This window comes from Dysidea avara, chromosome 6, assembly GCF_963678975.1.
Source record: "Dysidea avara chromosome 6, odDysAvar1.4, whole genome shotgun sequence".
Lineage (NCBI taxonomy): Eukaryota > Metazoa > Porifera > Demospongiae > Dictyoceratida > Dysideidae > Dysidea > Dysidea avara.
The window spans coordinates 38,411,998-38,439,788 of NC_089277.1; the positions used below are offsets into that span (position 1 = coordinate 38,411,998).

Consider the following 27,791-nt stretch of genomic DNA (forward strand, 5'->3'; position numbering starts at 1 on the left):
AGCACAAATCTATTTTACACTACAGCCACTGTATTATAATACCACATGCTACAGGTTTTTACTATTGAATTCGTCACTTTTGCAATTGACTTCATCCCATTTGAAATTAAATTCATCACTTTTGCAATAGGATTTATCACCTTTGCAATGCACTTGCAGTAGAAGTGGATGCTATTGCATTTGAAGTCATCAAGTTTGCAGGAAATGTTGTCACAACTAATCAGTGAGCACCTGGCTAACCAAGATCACTATGCAAAGCAGCCGCAATGATTGTTGACTAACAAGAACTTGTAGCAATTAGTTGTATTCAATACTTAATTTGTCTACAGCATGCTAGATATAAGGATTCCTATCACTGTAGTTCACTATTGACAGACATTACGCCATCACTGACATGCTTCCCTGAATTTTTGTGCCTCTGAAAATACTTGATGCAGTATTCAGTAATTCCTTTAAAAACAGCTTCAAACAGACATGGATGTATGCCAACAATAACTTGTTGAAAGAAATTCGCTTCTATTTTGGCCTGTAGAACAATCAGTCATGACAAAATTTCCTGCAAACACGGCTAATTCCAATAGTACCTAATTCTACTGCAAGTGTGTTGAATTCAATTGCTAAGGTGAATTCAATTGCAAAAACAACTAATTCTACTCTGCAAAGGTGATGAGTTCAATAGTAAAACCTGTAATACTAGTACTGTATACAACTACAATGCTACTGTGAATTCTGTGTGCACAGTTCAATGTGTGTAGGATCTGTGTTATTCACAATGGGTACCTCCATACTGCTTTTCTTTGTGGATCTACGAATACATGTACCCTTCCATTTTACTGATATTCTCTTAACATCCTGAAACTGAATAGCAAGTAACAACTGCACCCATGAGAAGAGTGCAACAGTTATGAAAACTACTTTATTGACATGAGGTAGTATCACACTCTCCAAGAAGCTCCTACTATGTCGTATACTCTCACATGTAGGATCATCACCCAATAACTGACATTTGAAATATCCGATTTCATCACGAACAATCTTTTCTGATGCATTGTTCCAAATAACATAGTTTAGAAGCACTACTGTTCCAAGTAAAACCATATAGCAGAGTATTAGTAGTACTTTAACTTCTGGTACAGTAAACTTTATGGTACAACAATACTTTCTCTTCTTAAACAAATTGTAATGCTGCCATTGAAAAAAAAATTGATTACATTATATTCCCAACTATTGTACACTGTATAACAGATTGAAATTTCATACACATATAATATTATAGAGCATATATAGCCAGAATTTCTGGGAAAAATACAGCACAAGAGGGTGTGTCGAGAAGCTAATGCAGTATGAGTGAAGCAAAGCCGAGTGTTTTATTCAAGACACCCCCAAGTGCTGTATTTTTTGTACAGACAATCATAATGTAGGCAGTATTTTAGTGTTATATTGCACTTCCTGGTCTTAACTCTTGCTCAGAGCATTCATCTTGCATAGGCGGCTCCAGGATTTTTGGTGACTGGTTTCTGATTAAAAGCACAGCTAGATTTTAAGTAAAGACCAAAAAAAAAAAAAGGTGGACACCTAAGAATGGCTATTCTCCACTAAACAATATTTGTATCACTGCTAAAGCACATAAAAATCTTTATTCACACCTTCATAGTTTGCCACACTACTCTGAATACTGTGACTGCTATATTAGAGTGACTGACTGCTCTATTAGAGTATCTCAATCTAAACATGACCGGTTTCCAGAAACCTCAGAAACCCCCTGGAGCCGCCCCTGTCTTGTATGACCAATCACTTCAATTTTCAGTGATCACACTATCAGTAAGTGTCCACGTAATTTACATGTATTTCTAGCCATAGAACCAACTGGTAAGATTAATCAGTGTATGTGTATGTACAGTGTAGTGAATGTGTGTGTGTGTGTGTGTGTGTGTGTGTGTGTGTGTGTGTGTGTGTGTGTTGTCCCACATGGATTTTATTATTATTGAAGCTTTACAGTGATCAGTACTGAAGTTCTGACAGCAACATGTGCTACAGCTTCCTAACTAATAGACAGAAACTGGAGACATTAAGACAACTACACTTAGTTAATAATAAAAGAAATGAAAAAAAAAACCTCCAATCCATATGTATTGAATCAGCCAGCTGTGGCATTCCAGAGTCTATATTATTTTTGGAACTTTTAGGCCTATCCCTAAGAATTTGGCAAGTATGCTGAATATTTCAAAATTTACTTTCCAAAGATCTGTGTTGAACCCCAATACAGTTATTCTCAGAAGACACATGAACAATTTTCTTGGTATCAGTTTTGAAGTGAATAAACAAAGCATTTCACTGTGTCAAAATACCTGATGAAAACATTGTTAGTATAAAATTATGCTATCAGAAGTACAGTGACCACACCAATGGATCCCAATGTGAAGGATGATTCATATAGCAAGAAAGTTGAACCAATTCAATACATGTTAGGTAGTTACAGTTCTGTTGCATGCAGCAAGAGCTACATGTCCAATATAACATATGCTGTTGACACAGCTTCAAAGTTTAGTGCAGCACCAACACAGGCCCACCTAACTGCAGTATAGAGAATCTTTTACTTTCTCTCCTACAGGTATTGTCCAACAGGAAATATGTTTGCTGATACATTTACCAAACATTTACATTTACCAAGAGTACAGTTTCAAAAGCTGAGATGAAAATTGGGGCTGACTAAAAACAATTAATAAATCAAGGAGCAGTGTTATAATAAACAATTACATAATAAATGTTATTGTAATGCTGAAACTGATCCAGAGACCTCTGTAATTGCATTTATGATTTGTGTGCACTGAATTTCTTAAATCATTCAATAAGTCACTAGCATATTAAGTTTTGTAAATAGGTATGTAGCTATACAATAATTAAACAGGTAAGTTCTATAACTAATGAACAGTCACTCAGTGGGTATGATGCAAAGTAAGTTTCAAAACATGTTTGGTGTGGCTTTTTGTATACCTATAAACTTTAACACATCTTACACTGATAAATTAGTGTGCAGTGGAACCTCAGTTATCAAGACCCCACATATCCAGATTCTCAGTTAACCAAACTATGGAAATGACTGCTCTATTAGAGTAGTGACTATTCTATTAGGGTAGTTTAAAATGTTGTAATTATCTTTATGCTATTTTATACACAGTTTCAGAGATACGGACTTTTCAGACTTATGGACCACCCCTGGTCCAAGGGGTTTGGATAACTGAGGTTCCACTGTAGCTCCATGCCTACAGACAATATCACAAATTCCTTATTAATGGGCGTTGCTCACAAAAGAAGCAGGCTTGCTGCAAGACTTGAGAAACTGTGCATTATATGATTGCATTGATTTGTAATTAGTAGGTGTGGCTCTATGCAGATTGCAATTCATCCATACCTACAGACTATAATGCACCTACTGATAAATGGGCATGACTCCATGTGTATGCTTATAGACAGTAACACATACGTAATCCATATAAGTGGATGCAGCTCACAAAAGAAGATTATGATGCATTAATACACTTTCATATCGCCAAGTTGATTGATTCATTTCACACTTAATCCAATCTGGGTAATACCCAGTATTCTACAAAGTGGGCCTGACCAGATGAAATGTGACCCTGGTGACCTGACCTGGTTACAATGCTGGACATACGTAGTATCTGCCCACAGAGGAGAACACATCATTCACCAGCTAGATTAGATGATTTTGTTAAGACATTAGATGACTGGATGTCTTCTTTCAAGAGGGGATGATATACTGTAATGCTTGTAACATCTGTGTATAAAGATTACAATTGTTTTGACTGTTAATTATATACGTAGCCATAGAATGTAATAGATCCTTGTAGTAATAAATACATCTCTTTGTACAAGCACACATCAAGCATTGATATAACACATCGGTATGATTGTTTGGGTTCCCTTTGAGTAAGATATCTTGGATGAGTATTAAGCGAGTTCACAAAGGGGTATATGGCCTATTACAAAAGCTCTTCAAATCATACGTATTCAAAACCAGTTTCTTGGAACTGACTCCAAGCATATGATAGCAAAAGCTTGCCTACCTGTAAGTTTAATTAAACATAACCCTCTCACTGCCAAGTTTGCAGAAGCTCCAATCTACTGCTATAACTTACAAAACATACCATATAATACTATATCACTATAGAATAAGAAGCTCAAATATCAAGCAGTTGTTTACACAACAGCAACCGCAAAGCCATTATAAGATAACTTCAAAGTAGCCTAAGTAAAACCAAACAATAATTTCACTACTTAAACAGGCTAGCACTTTTCATTATAACCTTATAAACATCGTTAACCTGTTTATAGTTGAAGAAAATATTTCCATGTCTGGTTTTCAGGCATTTGAGCAAGTGCACATGCGCATATTGGCACAAGGCCACTGGTTCGATGCATCCAAAAATAGCAGCACGCCATTATAATCCCTGTCCTTACTGTTTCTCTTTATTGGTAGTGCCATTATCACTTTGAAGAATCATGTACAATAGTTGTTATCAGCCTTCCAAAGCTGTGCAATAACATCTTTTTTACCTACGATAGTGCTCGAGGCAGCACTCTGTAACTTCAGTTGAGTGTTTCAGTAGCCCCTGCACTTATCCTATAGCGGTCACATGCACCCTTAAGTAAATAGGAACATAGATAAGTGGTCCTGAGAATGTGATGTCATGAGAGTATATAAATTGAAACTGCCATATGGAGGTTGTGGCAGTTAGAGGAGTCTATAAAATGTTCACATTGACAACTGCATTTAACAAAATGTTTCTTTGTTGCACAAGTACAAGCATGGAGAAGGTTTAGAAACAAACAAAATTAATATGTACAATCATGTTTTCCAGAAAACAATTTCAGGAAAACACACAAGCAACTGGTTTAAAAATTAATATTGCACTGAATATTTTGTGAAATGCTAATTTATATCCTAATACTTGGGGGTCAAAGGCTAATTTTGCTTCAGGGGGATTCCTACTGTATGCACCACTAGAGCAATACCATATGTATATGTTAGTATCTGAAGAGCTTTGCGTGCCCAATAATACTAATACTATTATTCCACCACCGTTCATCATGTTCTTGGTTATATTGATTCTAATACACATTTCTGGCATTTCAAGTGCTTCATGGCGTCAGTTGTCTATTCCTATTTAGGAGCTGTTTAATCTACTGAAATAAACCCAGTCAAATTTCAAAAGACTCATTTAAACACAATAATTTTCTTTGCATAAACTTTAATATACATACGTATGTATACATTACCACACATACTGCATGTGTCATACCTTGTGTAATGTCCAGAAACAGTATACAATCATGTTAAATCCAATGGAAAAGAGAATACTCAAAGGTAATGCAAGTAAATAAAATCCTAATCTCCGAGGTGGTAACCCATATAATGGAGGGTACCAAGTAATTCCATATTCTGAAATACACAAAACTGTAATTGGCTGGATAATACTTAATAGTATTATGAAAAACAGCTCCCCAACAGACAACTTCAGCTTCCACTTCTTTGTTTGGAGTTTCTTTGACCAAAAGGGGAAATTAATTCCAAGGAACAAATGAAATAAGTGAAAAAACCATGAAAAGCATAAGAAACATATGGCAAAGTGGAAAATGAACCCTGTACAAAAATAATATAATGTACATAATATACTATAGCATAGGAACACAGATAAGCAATAGAGTCAAGTGTAGATACAAGTACATTTATAACCCCTTTTGAAAAAACAATTTTTAAACAAGCACATGCAATAGCCAGCCATAGGTCAGTTGTGGATGTACATCTGGTTTTCTGAACCTACAAATATACTTGCCCACCCCCACACTTGTGCTGCAAAGAAGCTTTTGTTAAAAGCAGCCAGTTTGAGCACTCTCACCGAGGTGTATATAATATACTTCATGCTGGTTTGAAACATGAACTGGTTCTGAGCATCATATGAACTAGTATTGTTTTAGTACAGCGAATTCATTTTAGTTGTAGTTCTAGTACTCATAGTCCACTACAGTTTTAGTTAGATGTAGTTCTAGTACCTCAATTCCACCATAGTTTTAGTTAGATGTAGTTCTAGTACCCCAATTCCACCATAGTTTTAGTTAGATGTAGTTCTAGTACCCCAATTCCACCATAGTTTTAGTTAGATGTAGTTCTAGTACCCCAATTCCACCATAGTTTTAGTTAGATGTAGTTCTAGTACCTCAATTCCACCATAGTTTTAGTTAGATGTAGTTCTAGTACCTCAATTCCACCATAGTTTTAGCTAGTTGTAGTTCTGGTACCCCATATTTCTGTAATTTTAGTTAGTATTTCGTTTCATTTTACGTAGCTTTCAGTGGCATAGCTACCATCGAGGCAACCGAGGCAGCTGCCTCGGTAAAAAAATGCTCAATTGAACAGGCTGAGGAGGCCTGAGTTTTGGCACCCAGAATTTTCTACTCAATCATTACTCGACAGCATTACTGTACCACACACAATAGTATCTATGGCTATAGTGCTAAGCAGGGCCAGAACCCATGGTGACACAGTTCGGCATTGGATGGATCACTTTTCAGCTACTTGAGTTTGTAAAAAGATCGAGATACTCTAATAGAGCAGTCATCGTAATATACTCTAATAGAACATTCAGTACAGATTATAGCCACTGTTCTCATTACACTGCTTGGTCTAAATCATTTACATTTATGCTAATCAATTGATCATGCATATCATGAATTAGCAGTTACAATAAAAAATAGCCTCCACATGCCATTTCAAAGCATATTTTCAAAAATTTCCTTAAGGGAGCATGCCCCTAGACTATTAGCACATGCAGTTGAACATCACATCAAAGAGATAATCTCTGACTTAAAACATCACAGCAGATCAATGCTGAAAAAGTTGTGTGCATGACTATGACTACCATTGCAGTCCATGATGGCCTGATCACTCAAAATATCTCCGGAGTAGTCTGATTTAGTTTTTGTGTTGAGTGCAATTACACTAGTCTAAAAATTGAAGCATACATGGTATACTGTAGCATTAACTAATTACTGAAATGTAGAAAATGCTCAAAGTCTTCTAAAACAATTTTTTCCATCCAAACAGAGAGTCAACCTTCAAATGCTGTACCACCCAATCTTGAAAGTGAGTGTGAATCAGTTGAGTCAGAAGCTGACCCTCTCAATTATTTCAATGAATAAACTTTGCCTCGGTAAAAAAAATTTCCCTGGCTACGCCACTGGTTTTAGTGTTAGATATCTTCATATAATATACTAACCTTGGTAGTACCCCCTAGACTTTCAGAAACGTTAGTTTGGTATTTTGATAGATTTTTCAATTTTATTTCCCATTTTATATCAATTAGGTAAACTGTATCGAGAATCCAATTCTTCAATTAATACACGGAATTCACTTTTATCTACAGAATTCAGTGGTACATTGTTAGCACCTATAAAGGTTGCAAGATGAAGCCTTGTGTTTATTGCTATTAGGGTTGTACAGTTTAGCTCCTAAACTACGCATTGGCAAGAAGCCTTTGTCTTTTCAATTTCAGCTGCTTCAAAATGTTTATAATCATCAGTATGGCATGTCTTCAAATGCTTCTTCAAGTTTAAAGAATATTATTCTTTAAATTCTTTCTATACCACAAATCAAACCATCAGTACTTTTCACAGTACACACACTTTTGTCCTTGATCTTATCATGCCTGAAGTGGTTCCACACTCCACTTGACTAAGGCCTTCCACCTGTTTCAGCATAACTTCCACTTGCCATTTTGCACAAATGAACAAAAGCTCTAATAGAATTGTGCTTAAATAACCTAAATCAGCAGAATTAATGCTGAATAACAATGTTTTATGGTAACATTTGCAGGCATCACCATCTTCAAAGAAAAGTGTTAAGTGGTTTATGATGTACAACCCTTTTATGTAGGACTTCTTGAGAAACCTTTTAGTTAGTTCTAGTTCTTGAACTAAACGTTTTAAAGGTTTTGATATCGTTCTAGTTTTTGAACCAAAAGTTGAAAGAGTTTTAGTTTAGTTTTAGTTTTTGAACCAAAACTTGAAAGAATTTTAGTTTGGTTTTGTTTCAGAACCTGCCACAATTTTAGTTTAGTTCTAGTGTACTAGAACTAAAAATTAAATTGCTGTACTAAAACTAGATTTAGTTCTAGTTTCTTAGAACTAAAACAACACTAATATGAACAACTTTCCTAGGTTGTATGAGTGTTTTAACAATCAAAAAATGACACTGCAGGTCTAGCAGGCTATCAGAGATTGTGTGTCTTTTTGAGTCAAAAGTGGACAAGTATGCTCCTGTTGGTATGTATGCACATTATATGAAATTAAGAGTAGATTTATGTAGTCAGTTCAGTTTCACATTCACCTGAGCTCTTGTTTCTTGTTACATGAACCAGCTCAACCAGCTCCCTAAACATTTAGTATTGCCAGAAGACCAGAACTGTGTATCAAAAAGTGCTTTGATATGAGCAAGAACAAGTGAGTTATGAGGCTTTAAAAGTATCATATGTTTAGCATGGATGGTTCAGGTACACAAACATGCCGGTTGGAGTAAACAAAACATTGGGAGTGAACATAATTATATGTTTATTATTTTGATGTCAGTGTTTTTGGTGGAGGCTCAGGTGAGCATGATTAACTGCCAAAAAATAAATATCTGTAGGAAAAATTATGAAGTATGTATGAAGTGCTTACCTACAGTATGCCAAATGCAGTCACTTAGTATCTATACCAAAACAGCTAACTGTGAAAAAGGGTGCAAAAAGGCCAGGGTGGAAAAAGTTAACAAATCAAAGGAAATGGCTACAATGATGTTAATACCAATCATTTTTGTTGGTATTAGCATCATTGCAGCCATTTCTTGGCCGCCACTTTCAATTTCTTAACTTTTTTCATCCTGGCTTTTTTGGAAGGCTGCACCCTTTTTTCACAGTTTTGCTGTTTTGGTAGAGATATCACTTCATTTAGTAATTGCAAGTTCCAAAGCCAGCCTATGGTTGGCCTTCATACTACTTCGTTTAACTTTTTTCCCCTTTAGCTACTACAGGAATCATCGTGACTATGTATTTACAAAGAAAATAAGATGATTTTTGAAGGAACTGGGCAGATTCCTTGGAATAGGAAGTACCCTAACCCAAGGGAGTTTCCATTGTCTGTTTGGGAACCATTAAGCTATGAAAACAGCATTTTCTTGGTTCCTGTAAAAATATACACTTGTTGTCACATGTCCACAGTTGTACTTGGCTGGTTGCACGACACACTACCGTGTGTCCTATCGTGTGTCATGATAATGTATTATACGTACTTCAGAAGTACATACAGTAGCTAGCTCCATCATCATTACCTTCCTACATCAGAATTTAGAGTGCACTACAGAAAGATAGTTCTGAGAATTCTTTGTGCTTTAAGGTGATTCATTTGAGCTACACTACAAAATAATGAATCACAAAATAGTTAACGAACATATGCTGATAACTCCTTTGAAACAAAACACACAAAATAGAAAAACATGTGGCATGAGGGAGGCTTTAACCACCAACTGTAGTTCTTGAGTCCCACGCTTTACCTAGCTACCAATTGCAAACCTCTTGTTTGTGCACTACTCAGTATTTGCAAAAGTACGATCATAAGTGTACTAAAGTAATACGCATGGTGAAGAAGTATGCAACCATACCTGAACCCAATCCTAACCCTAACGCTAACTGAGGTATGCCTTTTAAGTAGAACGATTAGTGTATAAACGAATATCGATTTTATACTTCAAAGGTTTGAATGCAACATTCAAAGCTTTGATGAATATTGTATGCACAGTTAGCTACATGTTATGTACGTGGCATAATTTCGAGTGTATTGTATATAGCTTAATCCATAGTTTTTGTTTTGGCACCCTTTAGCAAATGGAATTTCTTACATTGACACTATTATTTGTTTGTTTAACAAGATATAGCTAGCAGCTGGAGAAAATGCAAAACTGTATGTACCTGCTGCTAAAAGACCTTACAGTAGTACACAACTTGCGAATATTCTTCCTCTATACAGCTTGTCCCAACTGCACTTCGCGATTAGTGGTGGGCATGCATGAGCACTTGTGGTGCAAGCTAATTAGCTTGTCAGACACCTAGTACAACCACCTTCCATTACTTTATAGTGTCCCAAGCGTAACTGCCCACGGCAAAAATTATTCATGGTGTGATGAGCAGTCGGATTTTTACGGTCTTCTGCTCACTAATATAACCAGGTTGTGTATGCACAAAATTCACTTGTCATTTGAATAAATGCACCCTTCGAACCATTGGACAAATGCAGTACATTCATTTATGCACTACTACAAAGAAGCTCCAAAGCCAGCCATAGGTTTTCTTTAGAATATGCAAATACAAAATGTAATACATATCTAATCCAAAGACAGCCAAGCTATAAAAAATGGAGTGGCCTCCCAAAATACCCAGGGTGAAAAAAGATGTGAAATCCAAGGTCGCAGCCAAGAAATGGCTGCGATGGTACTGTATGTTAATGGAAAAAATTTAATAGTGACAATTCAGGTGAATTTTGTGCTGAATCCTAGTGAAACTTGGAGAAGGCAACACAAATTAACCTGAATTGTTATTAAAATCTTGCCATTAACCTACCATCACAATCATTTCTTGGCCATTACCTTTAATTTCATTTGTTGTACCCTGCTTTTATTTTATTTTATTATTTTTTAAATTTATATGCGATCCACAGAAAGAGCTACTCAGACTGTTTGTGATCAGTGAATAGCTAAGCCAATAGTTAAATTAACCAGGTTGGACCTTTATTATAATTAATACAAGCATAAGAATTTTAAGTTTGATTAAGGATCATAGAAAAAGGTAGCGAAACAAAGGAAGTCACTTACACCTGTAAATATACTAGCACACATTTAATCCCTATTTCAGTCTATACCTATGACCTAATTAGGCATAAAAATTAATGTCCACTAGTATATCTGCAGGTGTAGGTGACCTCCCTTGTTTGTCTACTTTTTCTATGATCAATTTTAAAATTTTTAATTCCTCCTTATACTTGTTTGTTTATGTAGTTTTTGTAACATTATTATGACTGGTGAACCCACACATACTGCATCAAAAGAAAGGATGTTGCTAGATGTAATGCTTTTGTCTGAATGTACGCCCCAGCTATCAATTACTGACTCAAAAGTGAAGTGGCCAAAATGCTTTGCTTTCAGCTATTTTCAACCCATTACAAAGCACTACAAATGAAGAACAGTAGGAGAAGCACCTCTGCAATCAATCCAGTCATCCGGGGCTAAACTAACAATTACTGAAGTGGCCTAAAAAGTGGCCACTACATTTCACTGTCAGCCCATTTCAGAGCGTTACAAATGAAGAACAGTAGAAGAAGCACCTCTGCAATCAATCCAGTCACCACAGAAAATATGGGTGATACAAACATAGGGAAGCCATTGTGCCATTGTGAATGAACACTTCGGGTGGTCAGCAAAAAGAAGTGGGACACAAAAGAGGACAAAGGTAATTACGTCCATGATGCATGCATTGTACGTACTGTGGTAAGCCAAAAGGCATGTCTCGGGATGAACAGTGAAAGAAATCAAGCCCGTAGCCTCAGCCATTATCGAGTTACATTTGCCTGAAGGCATCATCTGACAGTAAGTAGAAAATTTCATCAAATACAAAAATGTTTGAAATTTTGTAACAATCTATTGGAAGCATTCAGGGACATATTGAAGGTACTTTTTGGCTTGGTTATAGCAGCTAACCAATACTGCCAAGGTGCCAGATTGGTATTATAAAGCTGGTTATTGGGTGATATTTGTTGGCCAGAAAATCCAAACCTCTAATATGTGACTGGCTCTGGGAAAACTAGTCTTATCATCCATGACAGCAGATTTCATTGTCACCAAGAATGTAACACAAACCTACTTGATAAACTATTATCAAAATCAGCTAGACGTGAGTGGTCTGCTTTTGCTGGCTGCTTTTCACAAGCACAATGGTGATTAGTATGACCCTGAGTATGGCTATATGTGGCTGTACACTGCTGTGATATTGAATAAAGACCTATACTGTAAATGTCATTCCAGTTTTGTTTTCAACAGCCTCTTACCTTCCTCCGACTTCCTTTGGAGCTTGCCTGACACAGCCAACCTCAGTTTAAAAGCTGGCAGGAAACTTAGCTGCTGGCTACTTGTACAATGGATGATACTCTGGAAGGTAAGGAATATTGGTGCATAGCTTCAACCATCAAAACACTGAATACTTAAAACCAGCATTTCTCAATACTTTTAAATAAGCGATAAGACTGGTTTTCCTAGACTGGGTCACATATACAGTACTACTGTACTGTATGATTAGTTATACAAACACACTAATACTAAAACAGAAGTTTAGGCACTAGGCCTTTGTCCATATCCATATCCTGTAGCCAGCCACAAGTCATCTAGTCTCTTCTTATTAAGGATATAATGGGTGCTGAAATAATGCGCTTCAGCTGGTAAACAGTTTCATTGATTTCCAATCCTCTGGGTGAAAAAGTTTGCTGTTTATAGGGTTTCAGATGGTGACCTCTAAATTACCAATGATGATGTATTAAAGCTTACAATTTTATGTACAATACATGATATTGGTACAACAACAAATAGTGTTCAATTTACACTTGTATATAGACAAAAGGTAGTACATTACCTGAAATGTTGGTATAGGTTGATGGTTGACGTAATGTTGAGATAACGTCCTCATGACTGCAGTATAGTGTCTTGTGTCCAACGATGAAATTGATCAGCAGAAGTATCTCTACATAATTAATATAGCCACTCCAAGGACATTCATGGTACTGTAGTTATCTAATAAATGTGTTATGGGACTCAGCTTTCTTGTTTCACTACCCTTCAACCTCATTTCAATTACTTTAAAATGTCTTGCATGGATTGTTTAAAAACTAATTGCATGTCAGAAAATAAATTGAATTTGAGTATCTGACTACTGTAATAATTATGTGTTGTGTAATAAGAGTATGCATACAGCTACTGTAATCAAGTAAATTGTAGTGAAGAAATTAAAGCTATGTGCCTGCTTTGGTTGTTTAAAGGTGACTAAACCATCACCATAGTTGTCTTCATATGTATTCACCATCATATACATCACTACATAAATTTAGACAGCCACGGTGACTTTGGCTCTTCACATTTGCTGCCATTCTAACACATCTGTCAAGTTTCAAACACAATATATTCATGCACTATGGCTGGTCATGACCTCTTGAAACTGTAGGGTAGAGACTCTCTGTATTCTTGGTGCTTACAAAAGGAACTCAAACTTCTGGTTTTCAAATCCTGAAAGACGGACTAGTTTTTCAAGCTTTCATGACTCGTAACTTTTTATGGTACCATGCAATTTTTAAACATTTCATTAGCTTTATAACATTAGCTGCAGAATGCAGATAATACTGAGGATATTGCCTATTACATGATGGGGTCCACACACCCTGATTTTGCAGGCACAGACATACGTATAACAAATAAATGCATAGATATAATTACTTTTATATTATTATTTTACACTTTGAGTTTCAACAATTAACACACAAACTTACCTATAACTAAGACACCAAATGTAGTGAGCAGTGACAGTACTTGTGGAAAAACCAACCTATCAAAAAAAATCCTAGTATATGTGTCCGAATTTTGGAAAATCACTCATATGGGTGCATTTGACACCTAAAATATTTAATGATCAAATCACACACTTTATAGTGCAAATCTACTTGTTGATGGTTTTAAGCCATTGTAAAATACAATAAAATTTTTCGAAACTGTGCCCTGCTCTTATTAGCAACCCACTAAACATGATTATTTCACGCATGCATGCTCATATGGGTGATTTTCCAAAATTCAGTCACATATACTGCATAACTTCACTTACATTGTCTTTCGTTTTATAATGGAAAATATAGACACAGTAACTCCACCAACTAGTCCAAGAATAGCAGAAGTTATTAAAACAACACCATCAACATAATTAACTTCTTCAGAAGCTGGAGAATATTCTCCACACAGTGGAAGACATACACCACAATATTCTTTAAAATGCTTGTGACATCTCAAAGGTTCAGATCTATTTCTTGTTTCATTTAAACCACTGTACCCATTTTCATCAAGTTCCTCACAATCAGGCAATAATGTTCCAAACTCTGTAGTCATAACGTATCTCCACTCTGGAATGCAAACTTCATCTCGAACATGAGCACATTGGTCCTCAGTTATTAACAATTCACTACCATTTCCATCATATGGAGGATAGACATACTGACAGACAAATGGAACTACAGCATCAGAACATTCTACACTAACTAAGCCAGAGAAAGACTTCAACAGTTTAAAGAAGTTTATAACCTGCTCTTCAGTAATAGTGCCATTGGTATGGGTGGTTAATACAACATCAGTATTAGTTAATGTAGTCAAATGTTCATTACATATACCATCATAACGTAAGCAGGTTTTATTTATCTCCGAAGTCTCTTCTGTGCTGTTCATATCAGTATCTATATAAACATTGTATGTAATACAGTACACTGCAAATATACACGAATACGTATGTACTATAAGAGTTCTACCATCTTTGATAATGGTATAGGTAAAATTTAATGTAAAGCACTTGTGTGGATGAAAATCAAACAAATAAGAGTGCTATTATTTCCATAAAGCACTGAATGGAAAAACAGTACAGTTGAGCACGTGTGTAACATTTTAAATCACCAGAAGCAGCCAAAATAATACTATCTGTATGTTCTATGTCCAAAACTTGTACTGTATAGACACTTACCAATTGTCTGATGGCTGTAAACCAATGTAGTTCAAGTTTACAAAATGAACACTCTTAACAAAGATGACCAGAAAGCACTTTAAACTAGTTAAAGCACCATGTTTGTGCAATATGAAATAAATAGCACTTGGGTGTGGTCTCAAGCCAAATACAGCACCCAGCTTCACCTTCTGCTGTATTAGTCTCTCACACAGATGCCCTCATGCTATTTTTCCCATTTTGCACCAATGGTAGTATTTTAACTATGTAATGTATACCAAAGGGAAAGTGTGCTTTTCTACTATACTGTGCAAAAGTGTGCCATATTTTCTATCAAAGCATGCTGCATTTTCCTCTGTGTTATAGTTAAAGCACCACTGCATGTGTGTATGGAAAATATGAGGGGGCATGTCGAGAGGCTAATACAACAAAAGCAAAACTGAGTGCTGTATTTGTCTTGAGACACCCCGAGTGCTGTATTTTTCATACACACAAGCATAGGCGGTGCTTGAAGTGTTATATTGTACTTCTTGGTCATCTGACTTGGAGCGATTTTTTTTCAGTGATCAGGATATTAATAAGTGTTTAACTAATCTATTTCTAGTTGTAGAACAAACTAATAGGATTAGTTTGGCTAGTTTTAGCGATTTACAATCTCATGCATGTGATCAATTATGCTGTCTTGGTGGAGTGTTTAAAAGCTTTGCGGTCAGACTATCAGTAAGTGTTTATACAATCTATTCCTAGCTGTAGAATGAACTCGTAGAACTAGTTTTGCTGGTTTTGGCGATTTACAGTGTGTTGTTTATGTAACATTCCTTAAATAAATTCTCCACACAACTGTACTGTACGTATTTGCCCAATTAGCTGTAAAACTGTTCTGTATGACTCATACAGTACAGTTATGCAGCTGATTAGTACCGTATGGACAATGGCATCGCTTTGATCCTCCCACGCAAAGTACAATATATGGCAGTAAAGAGCACTGTGTGAATGTGACCAGAGATATACTACATGCATAAACACAACCTATGGAGACATTGGAATGCCCACAAGTACTCCCACTAACAAAGCTGACAACAATGTTACCATAGCAATTAACAACAAATTAATGGCTACACACATTAAATGTTTGTAATTCCAATACAAAAATTTTAGTAGAGCACACAAATATGATGATTTTGTGTACTTAGTCAGAAAAGCATCAAACTCAGCACATAGTTTGTACTTCCAGTGGCATTCATTTTGGATATAGTATCATTACATAATCCTTTTTATTTGACCTTTGGTGACTTTTATGGACATTTTAGCATTGAAAATTTGTCTTTATCTCCCTCAAGCATTGGTTTACACCATTAAAACATGGCTTCAAATCAAGGGTCTTTCTTAATTTTTATTTAAAGTCAATCAGTAATTTCATTTCAAAGATATGATCATTTATATTAGCCAAAAAATGTTATAAAGTTACCTTCCCATTGGTAGCACCTTCAGGGCAGATAAATTCAAAGAATTTATGACTAATAAATAATGATCATAACTTAGGAGTGGAATGAGCTATTAACTTCAAATAAAAATCAAATTGTTTCTTAGGTTGACATCTTAAATTTGTAACCAGGTTTTGACATGTAAAATAATGCCTCAGGGAGATAATGACAAAAATGTCAAATTTTCAATATAAAAATGGCTGCAAAGGTCATCATAGATAACACTATATCAAAAATGAATGTCATCAAGAGTACAATTGATTTGAAAAGTTTCATGCTTTTCTCACAAATGATGCAGCTTTCACACTATGCCACTCTATCAAGTTAAATACGAATCAGTCTTAAATTATTGTTCACTAATTATATACGTAGCATTTTAAAAATTGTTAATTTAAAAATGAAGTAGGGATCTATGCAATAAAAAGTAGTGAAACAAGAGATGAATGATGGTATTACAGAATATCTTGGTGGAAAAGTGTAAAGATCGGGGTGTCATGTGAGTGGGACATGTGAGCAAGTATGATATCCGCATGGCTGACTGAACAACCTTTGCAGTTGTAATAATTATAATAGGCCAACAAATCATTGTATAATTGTACGTTATTGTACCAGTATATGATCATATTAAGTTTGGAACGACAACTTGGAGGTCCCAACGAGATTTCTAGAAACACGGATTGTTAAGGAGGTGTGAAAGTCAGTGGAATTGTTGAACCATTAAAGTGGACAATGGAAAACAGTTGTGTAACATGTAGCAAGGAAGTTTGCATCAAAGACAGTGCCCTGATGTGTGATCTGTGTGAGAAATGGGAACACATGGAGTACATCTGGTGGAATGACCAACCAACAGTAGCACTGTATGCAGAGTTGGTAAGGTGTCGCACTAGGTCTTTAATATTTTCATGCACAAAATGTTGGATGAAGGGGTCCGTGATGAAAAGACTGGTAGAGTGCAAATATCAATGCATATGTGCAAGTGGCAAGCGGATGGCAAGCGGATGGCCAGTGCATCAATTAGAACTTGCTCACGGATGAATCGCTGCATTAGATAAAGAAGTAAAGCAGCTCACTGTTGAACGTGATGAATTACGCGTTCAGTGACTGTGTTACAGAGGGCAAACGGATAGTTATGAAATGCTGTCGAGGCAGCGACAGTCTATGAATGTTTCAGGTCAAGGGTAATGCTCACAGTCGTGTTGTTACTCCAAGCAAACCTGTAGATCAACAGGATGATGAGATGAGAAAGAGACAAAAGATGGATACAGAAGGACTACAGGACCAGCAGAGATAGTGATGAAAAACTTCAAATGTTGTAAGTGTCAAAACAAGGGACATATTGCTAAGTATTGTCTATCAGGTACCAAGGTGAAAGATGAAGTTGGTACAGTTACACTGAGTGATTGTAAGGAGCCAGAGAGCCCTAGTAACAGCCAAATATCTAAGACAGCAGAAGAATTGTTATGGTCTAGAGTAGTTACAGAAGGTGACTCCAGTGTAAGTGCAAGTGAAGTACCAAGTTTAACCCAGTGTATAAAGCTGATGTTATTATTGATGGTGTGAAACCCAAGCTTTACTGGATCATGGATCCCAAGTAACAGTTGTTCGACGACAGATGTTACCATTAGCTAAGGAGAAACATGAGTGGTCAATGGAAACATGTCTTAGTAAGTTGAAACTGTTGCAGTCTCTTCCAACTGGAGCATCTTGCCAACAACTTAATGCTAAGGGCATAGTCATAATGAATAATCTAGTGGAATCAACAGGGAAGACCTGTGGCATCCTATGCTACATTATTGATTCAGATGAGCCATTGTGGTCTGGAGCACTTAAGGATTGTGGGTTGCTGATAGGAACTAATGCCTCAGTGGCACATGGATTTAGAGTAATCGACTCTGGAGGAAGTGAAGTCACACCCACAGAGAAGGCAACGAACAGTGGCAGTTGTACTCAAGTACTCAAGATGGTCTTACAGGAAACAGTACACTTGAAGCCAAACCAAACCAAGTTGGTGAAGGGCACAGTGCCTAATAAGGGCAGGAATGACCCAGAGGTAGGAGTATGGATGATGTCACCCAAGCAGTCACTCAGGGAGAACAACTGTGATGTACTAGATACCTTGGTGGTAGCAGGTATAGAGTCAATGATCCATATACCACTGTATCATAGTGGACGTTCGCCAGTGTTAGTGAAGAAAGGACGCACAATTGGAGCAGTGAAGGAAGTGACAGTAGTAGGAAGAGATGACTATTTATGGTCTGATAGTGAATCAGAAACAGTCAGATTGTGTCAAGTGAGTCCAAAAGACAGATATAAAGAGTTAGCCAACCATTTACAGATCGGGAAGAGCTGTAGCAAGAGGCAGGTATCTCAACTACAAGAGTTGCTGTGTAAGTACCACGTTGTGTTCGTTTTGGATGACAGTGAGTTAGGGGAGACAGATGTAGTCACACATTTGATTGACACTGGTAATGCACCACCAGTAAGAGCTAACCCCAGGAGATTATCCTATGTCCTATGGAAGGTACTAGAGAAGGAGATGGAAACTTTGATGGAGACCAGCTGCCTAGTTCAAGTATCTACTCATCACCATTGGTGTTGGTACACAAGAAATCAGGAGGACTGCATGTCTGTGTTGACTACAGGGCAGTGAACAAGAATATGATCCCTGACTGATACCCCATTCCACGGATTGATGAGTGTATGGATATGGTAGGAAAGAGGAAGGTGAAGATTTTGTCTTCATTAGATCTGATGAAGGGGTATCATCAAGTACGGATAGAGGACTCAAAAACCAAAACCGCATTCACTTGTCATTTGGGTCACTATCAGTACCAACACATGTCTTTTTGTCTAACTAATGTACCTGCAACTTTTCAGAGGCTTATGGCCAAGTTGTTTGGAGGCAAGGATTGGGACTTTGTGTTTGTATATTTGGATGATATTTTGGTGGTTTCCCCGTCAATGGAGGTACATTTGTCACATTTGGAGAAGGTTGCTACTAGAATACAGGAAGCTGGACTCAGACTCAGGCCAGATAAGTGTCTGTTTGCTACTGAGAGAATTGATTACTTGGGTAATACTTTGACGTCTTCTGGAGTCCAGCCAAATGATTGGAATGTTAAGGCAGTAACTGATTTCCCTACTCCCAGCAATCTAAAAGAGGTAAGAAGTTTGTCGGTATGGCAAAGTTTTAAAGATGACACATCCCAAATATGGCTGCTCTGGCTTGCCCATTGACTGAGTTGTTACAACATGACAAGGAAACAGGTAAATCTGTACCGTTTGTCTGGACCGATGACTGTCAGAAAGCTTTTGTGAGTATACAGGATGCACTTACCTCAGCACCTGCCTGTATTACATGCCCCAGAATGGGATAGAGAAATTTTTCCTGTGGACTGATGCCAGTTTAACTGGATTTGGTGCAGTGTTAGAGCAGACAGGGGAAGATGGTAAGAGAGTACCCAAAGTATATGCAAGACTCCAATGGCTGAGAAGAAGTATGGAGTAACTGAACTTGAAGTTGCCACCATTGTGCATTAGAACATTTTGAAGTGTATCTCCTAGGCAATCAGACAACAGTCTACGCTGATCATTAAGCATTAGTTCAGTCATATTGCCGTACCTTAAGGATCAACAGAAGGGTATGTTGGTGAGATGGTACCTCAGGTTGGCCCGCTTCCTGCCAATCCTCAGACTGGAACATAAGCCAGGATCAGCTAATGTGGTAGTTGATGTCTTATCGAGAGCTCCAGTGAGGAATGACACAACAGATGGATCAGCAGCAGTGTTAACGGTTCATGGTCAGAATGACTCAACACTCAAGTTAGTTCAGGAGGAGCAAAGCAAGGATGGCCAGCTAATGTGTGTCACAGATTACCTGAGATCTAATAAGTTACCAGATGATGCAATGGTGGCAACGCAAATAGTAGAGCAAGCAAAAGAAAGGCTATGTTGTTATTGACAATGTTCTGTACTACGAAGGAGCAGATGTACCTGGTCGGAGAAGACTATATAGCTAGTAGTGTCCAAGCATCTCCAGCAGAAGATTGTAGATGAGCACCATGACAGGCCATTTGCAGGACACTCTGCTGCTAAGAGGACTATTAGGAGATTAAGCCAATATTTTTATTGGAGAGGTATGAATAGTGATGTTTACCATAAGTGTTCTTGCATACAGTGTAGGCCAAGGGCACAGAGGAAAGCTACCACTGAAGAGTATTGAAGTTGGTGGCCCATTTGAATACGTAGGTATGGACTTCCTAGAAACGGACAGATCAAAGGAAAGTAACAGGTATGCCTTGGTTTTTCAAGATTATCTAACCAAGTGGCCAGAAGTATATCCTGTGAAGGACCGCAGGGTAGAAACAGTGGCTAAATGCCTATTAGACCTGATATGGAGACATGGTGTACCTAACCACATTATTCATGACTGGGCAGCAGAGTTCTTATCAGAGGTACTCCAAGAGACTGCTCAATTATTGGGTTTGGAGCAGTTGCTAACTTCAGGGGGCCATCCCCAGACTGATGTCCTCATTAAAAGATTTAATCGGACTCTGAAACAAATGTTGTCTGAACTTGTTGGGAAGAGAGGACGTGATTGGGATGATCTATTGGGATCTGTGTTGTTGGCATACCATACCATGCCACATTTTGTCACTGGAGAGGCACCATTTTACCTTGTCTATGGACGAGATGCCAAACTGCTTTCAGCACTCAGTTTTTGTCAACCTGTGGTAAAGTATCCAGTAGTGGCATCTGATTTTTCCAAGGAACTTGTGGAGGAGTTGAAGGGGACCAGAGCCATTGCGAGGAAGAGTGTGCAGCTGAGCAGAAGAGAAACTATGACTGTAAAGCTAGAGATAGTGAATTACAAGTAGGAGACTTAGTCATGCTGAAGGTTCAGCTTCGTTTTAGATTAGATCGTTCCTACAAAGGACCATTTAAGATTAAATCATTGACTACAACCAATACTGTGATTGTACTAGAGGGAAGTAAATCTTCTGGGCCTTGGAATGCATGACGACAACGTTTGTCGAAGTGTCAGGACACATACAGAATTAAATTTGGATATAATGTACAGCAAGTCATAGATAACTATTGAAATGAGGGAAAGGGACAATTGATTAAATTTGTCTACAATACACAATTGTGACACAGTCTAGAAAAACTGGTCTTATTGCCTATTTAAAAGTATCAAGAAATGCAGGTTTTAAGTATTAGCGTGTTGTAGCTCATCAATGGTTGAAGCTATGTGTATAAAATTTTCACATGTTTTATACTAATTCCTTACCTTCCAAAGTATTCACTGCACAAGTCGCCAACAGCTAAGTTTCCTGCATTTTTACTGTATCAGGTGAAAACGCCAGTTAAATTATTTTCCTATCCTAGTTACGGTGCGCCAAACATTGGGAAATTTGTTGAGTGGCTGTTTGGCTTTCTCTTGCTTGTTTGAAGGCCGGTTCGAAGGCGTGGACATTCCTTTTACATTGTTTATTGTGTTGCGTTGTGTACTGAACAAGAACACAGCGTGTCTGTGGGCACTGGGAAAAATATTGTTTGCGACAGGTGACAATGGCAGGTACGCACCAGCTAATAATTCAACAGCAGTACTATTAGCCAACTTCTCGTCACCCCATTTACACAACCAAAGAAATGTGTGATACATTGAAACAAATTTTATGCTTCAGTACTGCTCAGCTTGAGCTAAACAATAGCACAAAGTAGTGCTTGTTTTCTGAAGTTTTATCGAGGCAGTGGAAATATACAGTGAAGCAGTGAATATCTAGCTAGCCTACTACACTCTACCTGCTACAAGTGGTGTAAACAGCAGCAAAGAAACAATGCTACACTTTCTGTTTCTTAAGGAAATTTGCACAACCGTTTTGAAACACCATATTTCACCATATTTCACCATATTTCACCTGAATTTTCTTACGCTATTGTTTACTGCCCTCCAGCGTCCCTACCCAGTCCAGCCTCCAATTAGTGTAGGTGATAACTAACCCAGCTGTAAACAACAAACACTAATTTGCTGGTTACAAGAACAGCGAAATCTTCCACCTGTCGAGGCCATAAAGTTTACGCGCAGCGAAACGAGGATGGCCTATGACGTCACTACGTAAATAATACGGGCGTTTCCAATCCAGTAGGAACGCATACATTATCTATGGTTCCATAAAGGGTAAGTGTTGAGGGCTGGAGGAGGAGAAGAGGCTGCTATAAAAAAAATTAGAGAGGAAGGCATAGAGATGAATAAGGCCAAGTTATGGGCCATTCAGATCTCAAAACTGGCTAAAATGAAAGGACATTTACAGCACAGGTCTTTATTCAACACCATGGAGCTGTACAGCCACCCTGAACTCCATTTGGGCTCTAGATCATTCATATGGATTGCCACTGTGATTGGGAATAGTAGCTAGCAAAAGCAGACCTCTCAAGTCTTGCTGATTTTGATTATGAAATTTGATTTTGATTTGTGCTCTTGGTGAAAAATCAAATCTGCTGTCGTGGACAATAAGACTGTCCGAGTTGGGTCGTTACTCTAAAAAATGTAACTTGTTAGATATTACCCGTTACTTCTGCACCATGTAATGTGCTACAGTTACATATTACTCACAGAAAAAAGCAATGAGTTATTATTATATTACTCATTACTCTAAGGGCTGCAACTAGTAATAATTAATATTACATATTACATATTGTTCGTTATAAACTAGTAAATCCAACCTCCTACCAGCCTAGAACTACAAGTGAAACACGCATTTCTCTGGAGTAGTTCAGCCATAGAAACATACTTAAAATGTAATCGGGCCTGCAAAAACTGAGCATGTGGGAACAAACTACACCCCATCACATCTCAGTACTAGAACAGAATGATTATTAGCATTTTGTAACTTGCAATAAATGCTTTACTAAGAGGGGAAAATTGCATTGCCATAGCATAATGGTACAAAAATTTGAGAGTGATGAAAATTTTAAAAAGTGGACAAAAATCATGCACCCACATGCCCTTTTTTGCAGGCCAGTCACCTTTGTTGTAGTATCTTGACCTTAAGGGCACTCCCCATACACTATCACTCTTTGTTCATGTCTGTAACACTGTCTCCAGTGCTGTGTAGGCCCAAAATGAAAACAATTACGTTTCTGGATACAATTTGCTTTAAAAAGGAGTAATACACTATATTCGTTACAATTTCAGGATGTAATTTCCATGATATGTTACTCACTACTCCATCATGTAGCATGTTATATTACTTGTTACAGCAAAAGTGGTATTATTACGTATGTAAAATTTGTAATGCATTACCCCCCCAACTCTGCAGACTGGTGTGCCTCGACCCAGTCACAATTGATTGTGATGCATGCATACAGTACAGAGTCCATTTACAGCTTCACATTAGCATGCGTTGCTACGCATTAGCATGCGTTGCTACGCATGGTGCTACATAACAAACTTGTGTGAGCCCATGCTGCCTGAAAGCAAGCTACATGAGACCAGGCAGCATAGGCCAATGTTTGTGTAGTGTACCACGCTTGTTCTGAGAACCAAGCATGTCCTCAACTACAAGCCAAAGCCTGTCCAAATGATTTAACACTAAAGTATAGGTATGTGTCCACCTGACCCGTTTGTATTTGTTTTTTAAGCTTAAGTTGATTATTTCATCATCCCTTCCTTTAATCAGTGTCATCGCCAACCAGGCTTGTTTTTCCACCATACTGGCCATGCAAGAGACTTCTTTGCTACAATACAATTTACTGTGTACTGAATTATATAAGCTATTATGCACCTATCAATATTAAGCCCCACTACTCCCCTCCCATTTTTGTAGCAAACATCTGCATTATGTAAGGGTAAAATGCAGTATAACTGTTGAGTCTCACGCATTTTACTCAGGCATCACAGTAAGGTCTTGCATTCTCAAGATTTTCTTTGTTTTGTATTCACATGAACACTCATGATCACGTGATTATAAATCACAATACAGGTAGGTCATTGGAAACATGAATTGGACCTTCTGCTTAATACTAGTGCATCAGACACAGATTAAGACAGAGTTGAATTTTTGCGATCACATCTCAGAGACGGTTTAGCAAACCCTGCAGCAGTTAGTATGCACACCATGTAAAAGCACTTGCCTACTGGGCCTGGGTTACTGGTTTGTGGGCAATGTAAATAGTACTGTATGTAGTAAGTGTTTGGTCAAAATTTTAATTTGCTTTTAGCCTCTTGGTTGAATTGATGCATCCCATACTCATCATGTGATATTTTAAGCACCTTGTGGTTAAAATCATGAACCTTTTGGGAAGTCCAGTGTACAGGTTCTGCAGTAATAGTTGAGAAACTGCTCCAGCATAATGGCTTCAAGTAAGGACATAATGTTTAGTTGCAGAAATAAAACAACTCCTGCATCAGTTTCAGTTGTAGATCCAGTAATCTGTGTAACATACAGATGCACAACATGTTTAATGCTCTAAAGATGGGTATGTGAATGTGGTGGATAGTGGCCTACCTTCCCAGTACCTACCTGGTAATGGGTTATACTTCTATTTCATTAAAATATTAAGACTGCAGAATAAATTGCCATCTTTTGATCTGAGCCAGTCATTATCATTAAAGCGCAATGTCTACAAGTATCTACATCAACACTTCATTCTCCATTTTTCAGGTGACAATCCCTGTACCTATTTTTTTGTTGCAGATGTAGCAATTGTTATAATGCAGGTTTGTCTAGCAATTTCTCAGTACTTTAGTTTTGTAATTAAGTTTTGTATTTAATTAACTTTTTCTGGCTGCCAACACACTCAGGTTGTTGGTTGACTATCAATACATTTAGTGTATTGTAAAGTGTTATTGTACAACCAAGTACTAAGAATAATAAGAAATTTGGTTAAAATAATGTCATAAATAATAACTATTTATTAATTGTGACTGGCCTGCGAAAACAGGGCATGTGGGCACAAACTACACCTTGCCACTATACAGGTCATATCTCAGTACTGGAAAAGTATATTTCCACTCTGTAACTTGCATCATGATGCCAATTAAATGTGTACTACAAGCAAAAAATTGCAATGCCATAACATAATAGTACCAAAAGTTATGAGTGATGCAACTTTGAAAAGTTTGGTACAAATCATGTGCCCACATGCCGTATTTTTGCAGGCCTGGTCACAATTAATGTTCTCGACAACTATGAGGCCTAGAGACATGAACTAACCAGGGATAGATTCACCTGTGAACAAAGGCACAACCGTATAATCGTTGCACCTGTTCATGCTGATGACTTAAACGTACGTGTAATCCTATATAATGCTCAGTTCCACACCCATGCTTTAATTTCAGATTGCACAAAGGAGAAGATTATAAAACAGGCGTGAGTGATTGCAGGAGAGCCAGAAGCCACTTTATACATAATTGCACTTTTCTTGGTGGCATATCCATTATTTTCTGATATTGATTTTTATCCTATTTAGGGTACTGCCATCTTTCACAATGATCAGCTACAAGCAACTGTTTGTTCTCCAAAATTTAATTTCATCTTGCAGTATATCGTGTTATCATTTTAGGACATATGGCCCAGCTCATATTAAAAATAACAGTTTGTGAAATACCCTACTTCTCATATCATTGAAGTCTGCTCTTGGAAACTTCAGCAGCCATATCTTAATCCAGTAACCTGATTCATCCTTATTATAAACATTAGGCAAGTTATATAGTGTCGGCAGTCACGTGCATTAAAAAAAGACTTACGCAAAAAACCTAAGAAGCAAAAAAAAGTTGTCTGAGCAGGGATTCGAACCCGGGCATCCATACTCATAAGCAATGTTTGTAACCATTATACCACCAGTGCTGCAGCTACTCACCTTCCTTAGTTTCTACCTTATAAGCATTCAACTGAAGTGACTCGTTCTATATATAACAAGAGCGAAGAAGAAACCAAAGCTGAACCCTAGCCTACCCCTACCCTAACCAATTACTTTTTGCGTCCCCTAAAGTTGAATGCTTTGGGCAACCTACTAGACGTGTCCCCTAAAGTTGAATGCTTGGGGAACCTACTAGATGCGTACCCTCAAGTCAAATGCTCAGGGAATATTGGATGCGTACCAACTCTAGCTCGCCTATAGACAACCGGTTTGTTTGATAGTCCAGCAAATGATGGACTTGTGCTGGTAAAATAGCCATTCACGTTCATAACCGGTGCTGGTACTATATCCACTTTGTAAAAATTATAATTTCGACATGACAACTAAATTTTATGGACTGTTTAAGCTTCATTGCTTGTAAGCATGAGATTTAATACCATAGATATGAGAGGCTTGAGAACATGCACTTGCACCTCAATTTGTGAGAATCATGCTTATGATAGCGATTCCGGAATTCCGTAAATTATGCATAAAATTTTCTCCGTGAATCTTCCATTGGAGAGTTGGCACAATCAATTCGCTGCCGTTCGAGTGATTGATCAAACAATTGGATCATTTTTAGGGTTTCTGGGGGCAAGGAATACGATGGTGCAGTTAGTTTTCTGCTACAAATATGTCTGTGTGTAGTTTTATGCCAATTATAAGATTATTTTGCAATATAGCCACCACAATGTAATGTTCTCTTTGCAAGAAACGACCTAGCACATGTTAGTTACACCAAAGTGAGCATTTTTGTACATGTAGTTTTCAATATTACTATGCTAAAAGTTAGCAAATTTGCACCACAAATAGCTCATCTCTTTGATGCACCATTTTGGTAGCTGTCAAGGAGCTGTACATTAAGAGAAAAAATAATCATATAAGCAGCTATAAATCAACAGTACACCTCCTTGCTTTGCATGCACATTGTATTTTTGAGTGGAGGTGACTGCTACAGAGTGGTTGAACTTCACCATGTGTATGCTGCTTTGCCTTCCGCAAGATCCTAAATGCATACAACTATTTAGTGGCTTTCTATGGAGGTGACCTTTATTCAGAGGGTCTTACAAGTAAGGTTACACTGTGGTCCATGTATTAAGGTATTGATAACAGAAAACAGAAGTTCAAAATGTTATTGCAAAGCTCAGTTATAAGCATTCATTCAATTGTGCCATTTTTGGGACTATTTTCAATGGAAAGATACGGAGAAAATTTTGCCTATTTTCCAGGACAAAACTGCTTATAACTCCACCATCCTATGATGGATTTTTAAAAACTAAGTGTTTATGAGATCCTTAGGGAGTACTGCACAAGGCTATGCTAAATAAAAACTATTTCCATTAATTTTAAAATTCTTCCGGAATCGCTACTTATGTAATCTTCCATGTCGGGTATTTAATACAATGTGATAGTAGCAGGCCCTCACATTTATAATTGTATATGTGACCTACTAATTAGAAAACCGTCGATATCCGCACAATTTTCGAAATGCATTTTATTTGTTCACTGTTTTCTACAGGGACAGAGGAATGGACTAGCTAAGTTTCAGCTTCATAAGTTAAGC

At 37.4% G+C, this 27,791-nt stretch overlaps 2 protein-coding genes across 2 annotated transcripts; one reads left to right on the top strand and one right to left on the bottom strand.

The window, feature by feature from the left end:
- LOC136258941 (uncharacterized) lies at positions 1 to 22,484 on the bottom strand. The gene is made up of 6 exons (XM_066052329.1): positions 22,246 to 22,484; positions 13,962 to 14,580; positions 13,633 to 13,688; positions 12,726 to 12,833; positions 5,322 to 5,662; positions 1 to 1,185 (listed from the first exon to the last, which is right to left on the bottom strand). Exons 2-6 carry the CDS (start codon positions 14,570 to 14,572, stop codon positions 718 to 720), a joined length of 1,584 nt encoding a protein of 527 aa, XP_065908401.1. The 5' UTR covers positions 14,573 to 14,580; positions 22,246 to 22,484; the 3' UTR covers positions 1 to 717.
- Positions 17,618 to 21,201, top strand: LOC136259467 (uncharacterized). The gene is made up of 8 exons (XM_066052953.1): positions 17,618 to 17,636; positions 17,682 to 17,828; positions 17,893 to 18,922; positions 19,038 to 19,152; positions 19,202 to 19,486; positions 19,692 to 19,790; positions 19,953 to 20,146; positions 20,502 to 21,201. Exons 1-8 carry the CDS (start codon positions 17,618 to 17,620, stop codon positions 21,199 to 21,201), a joined length of 2,589 nt encoding a protein of 862 aa, XP_065909025.1.
- Positions 22,485 to 27,791: the final 5,307 nt, after the last annotated feature.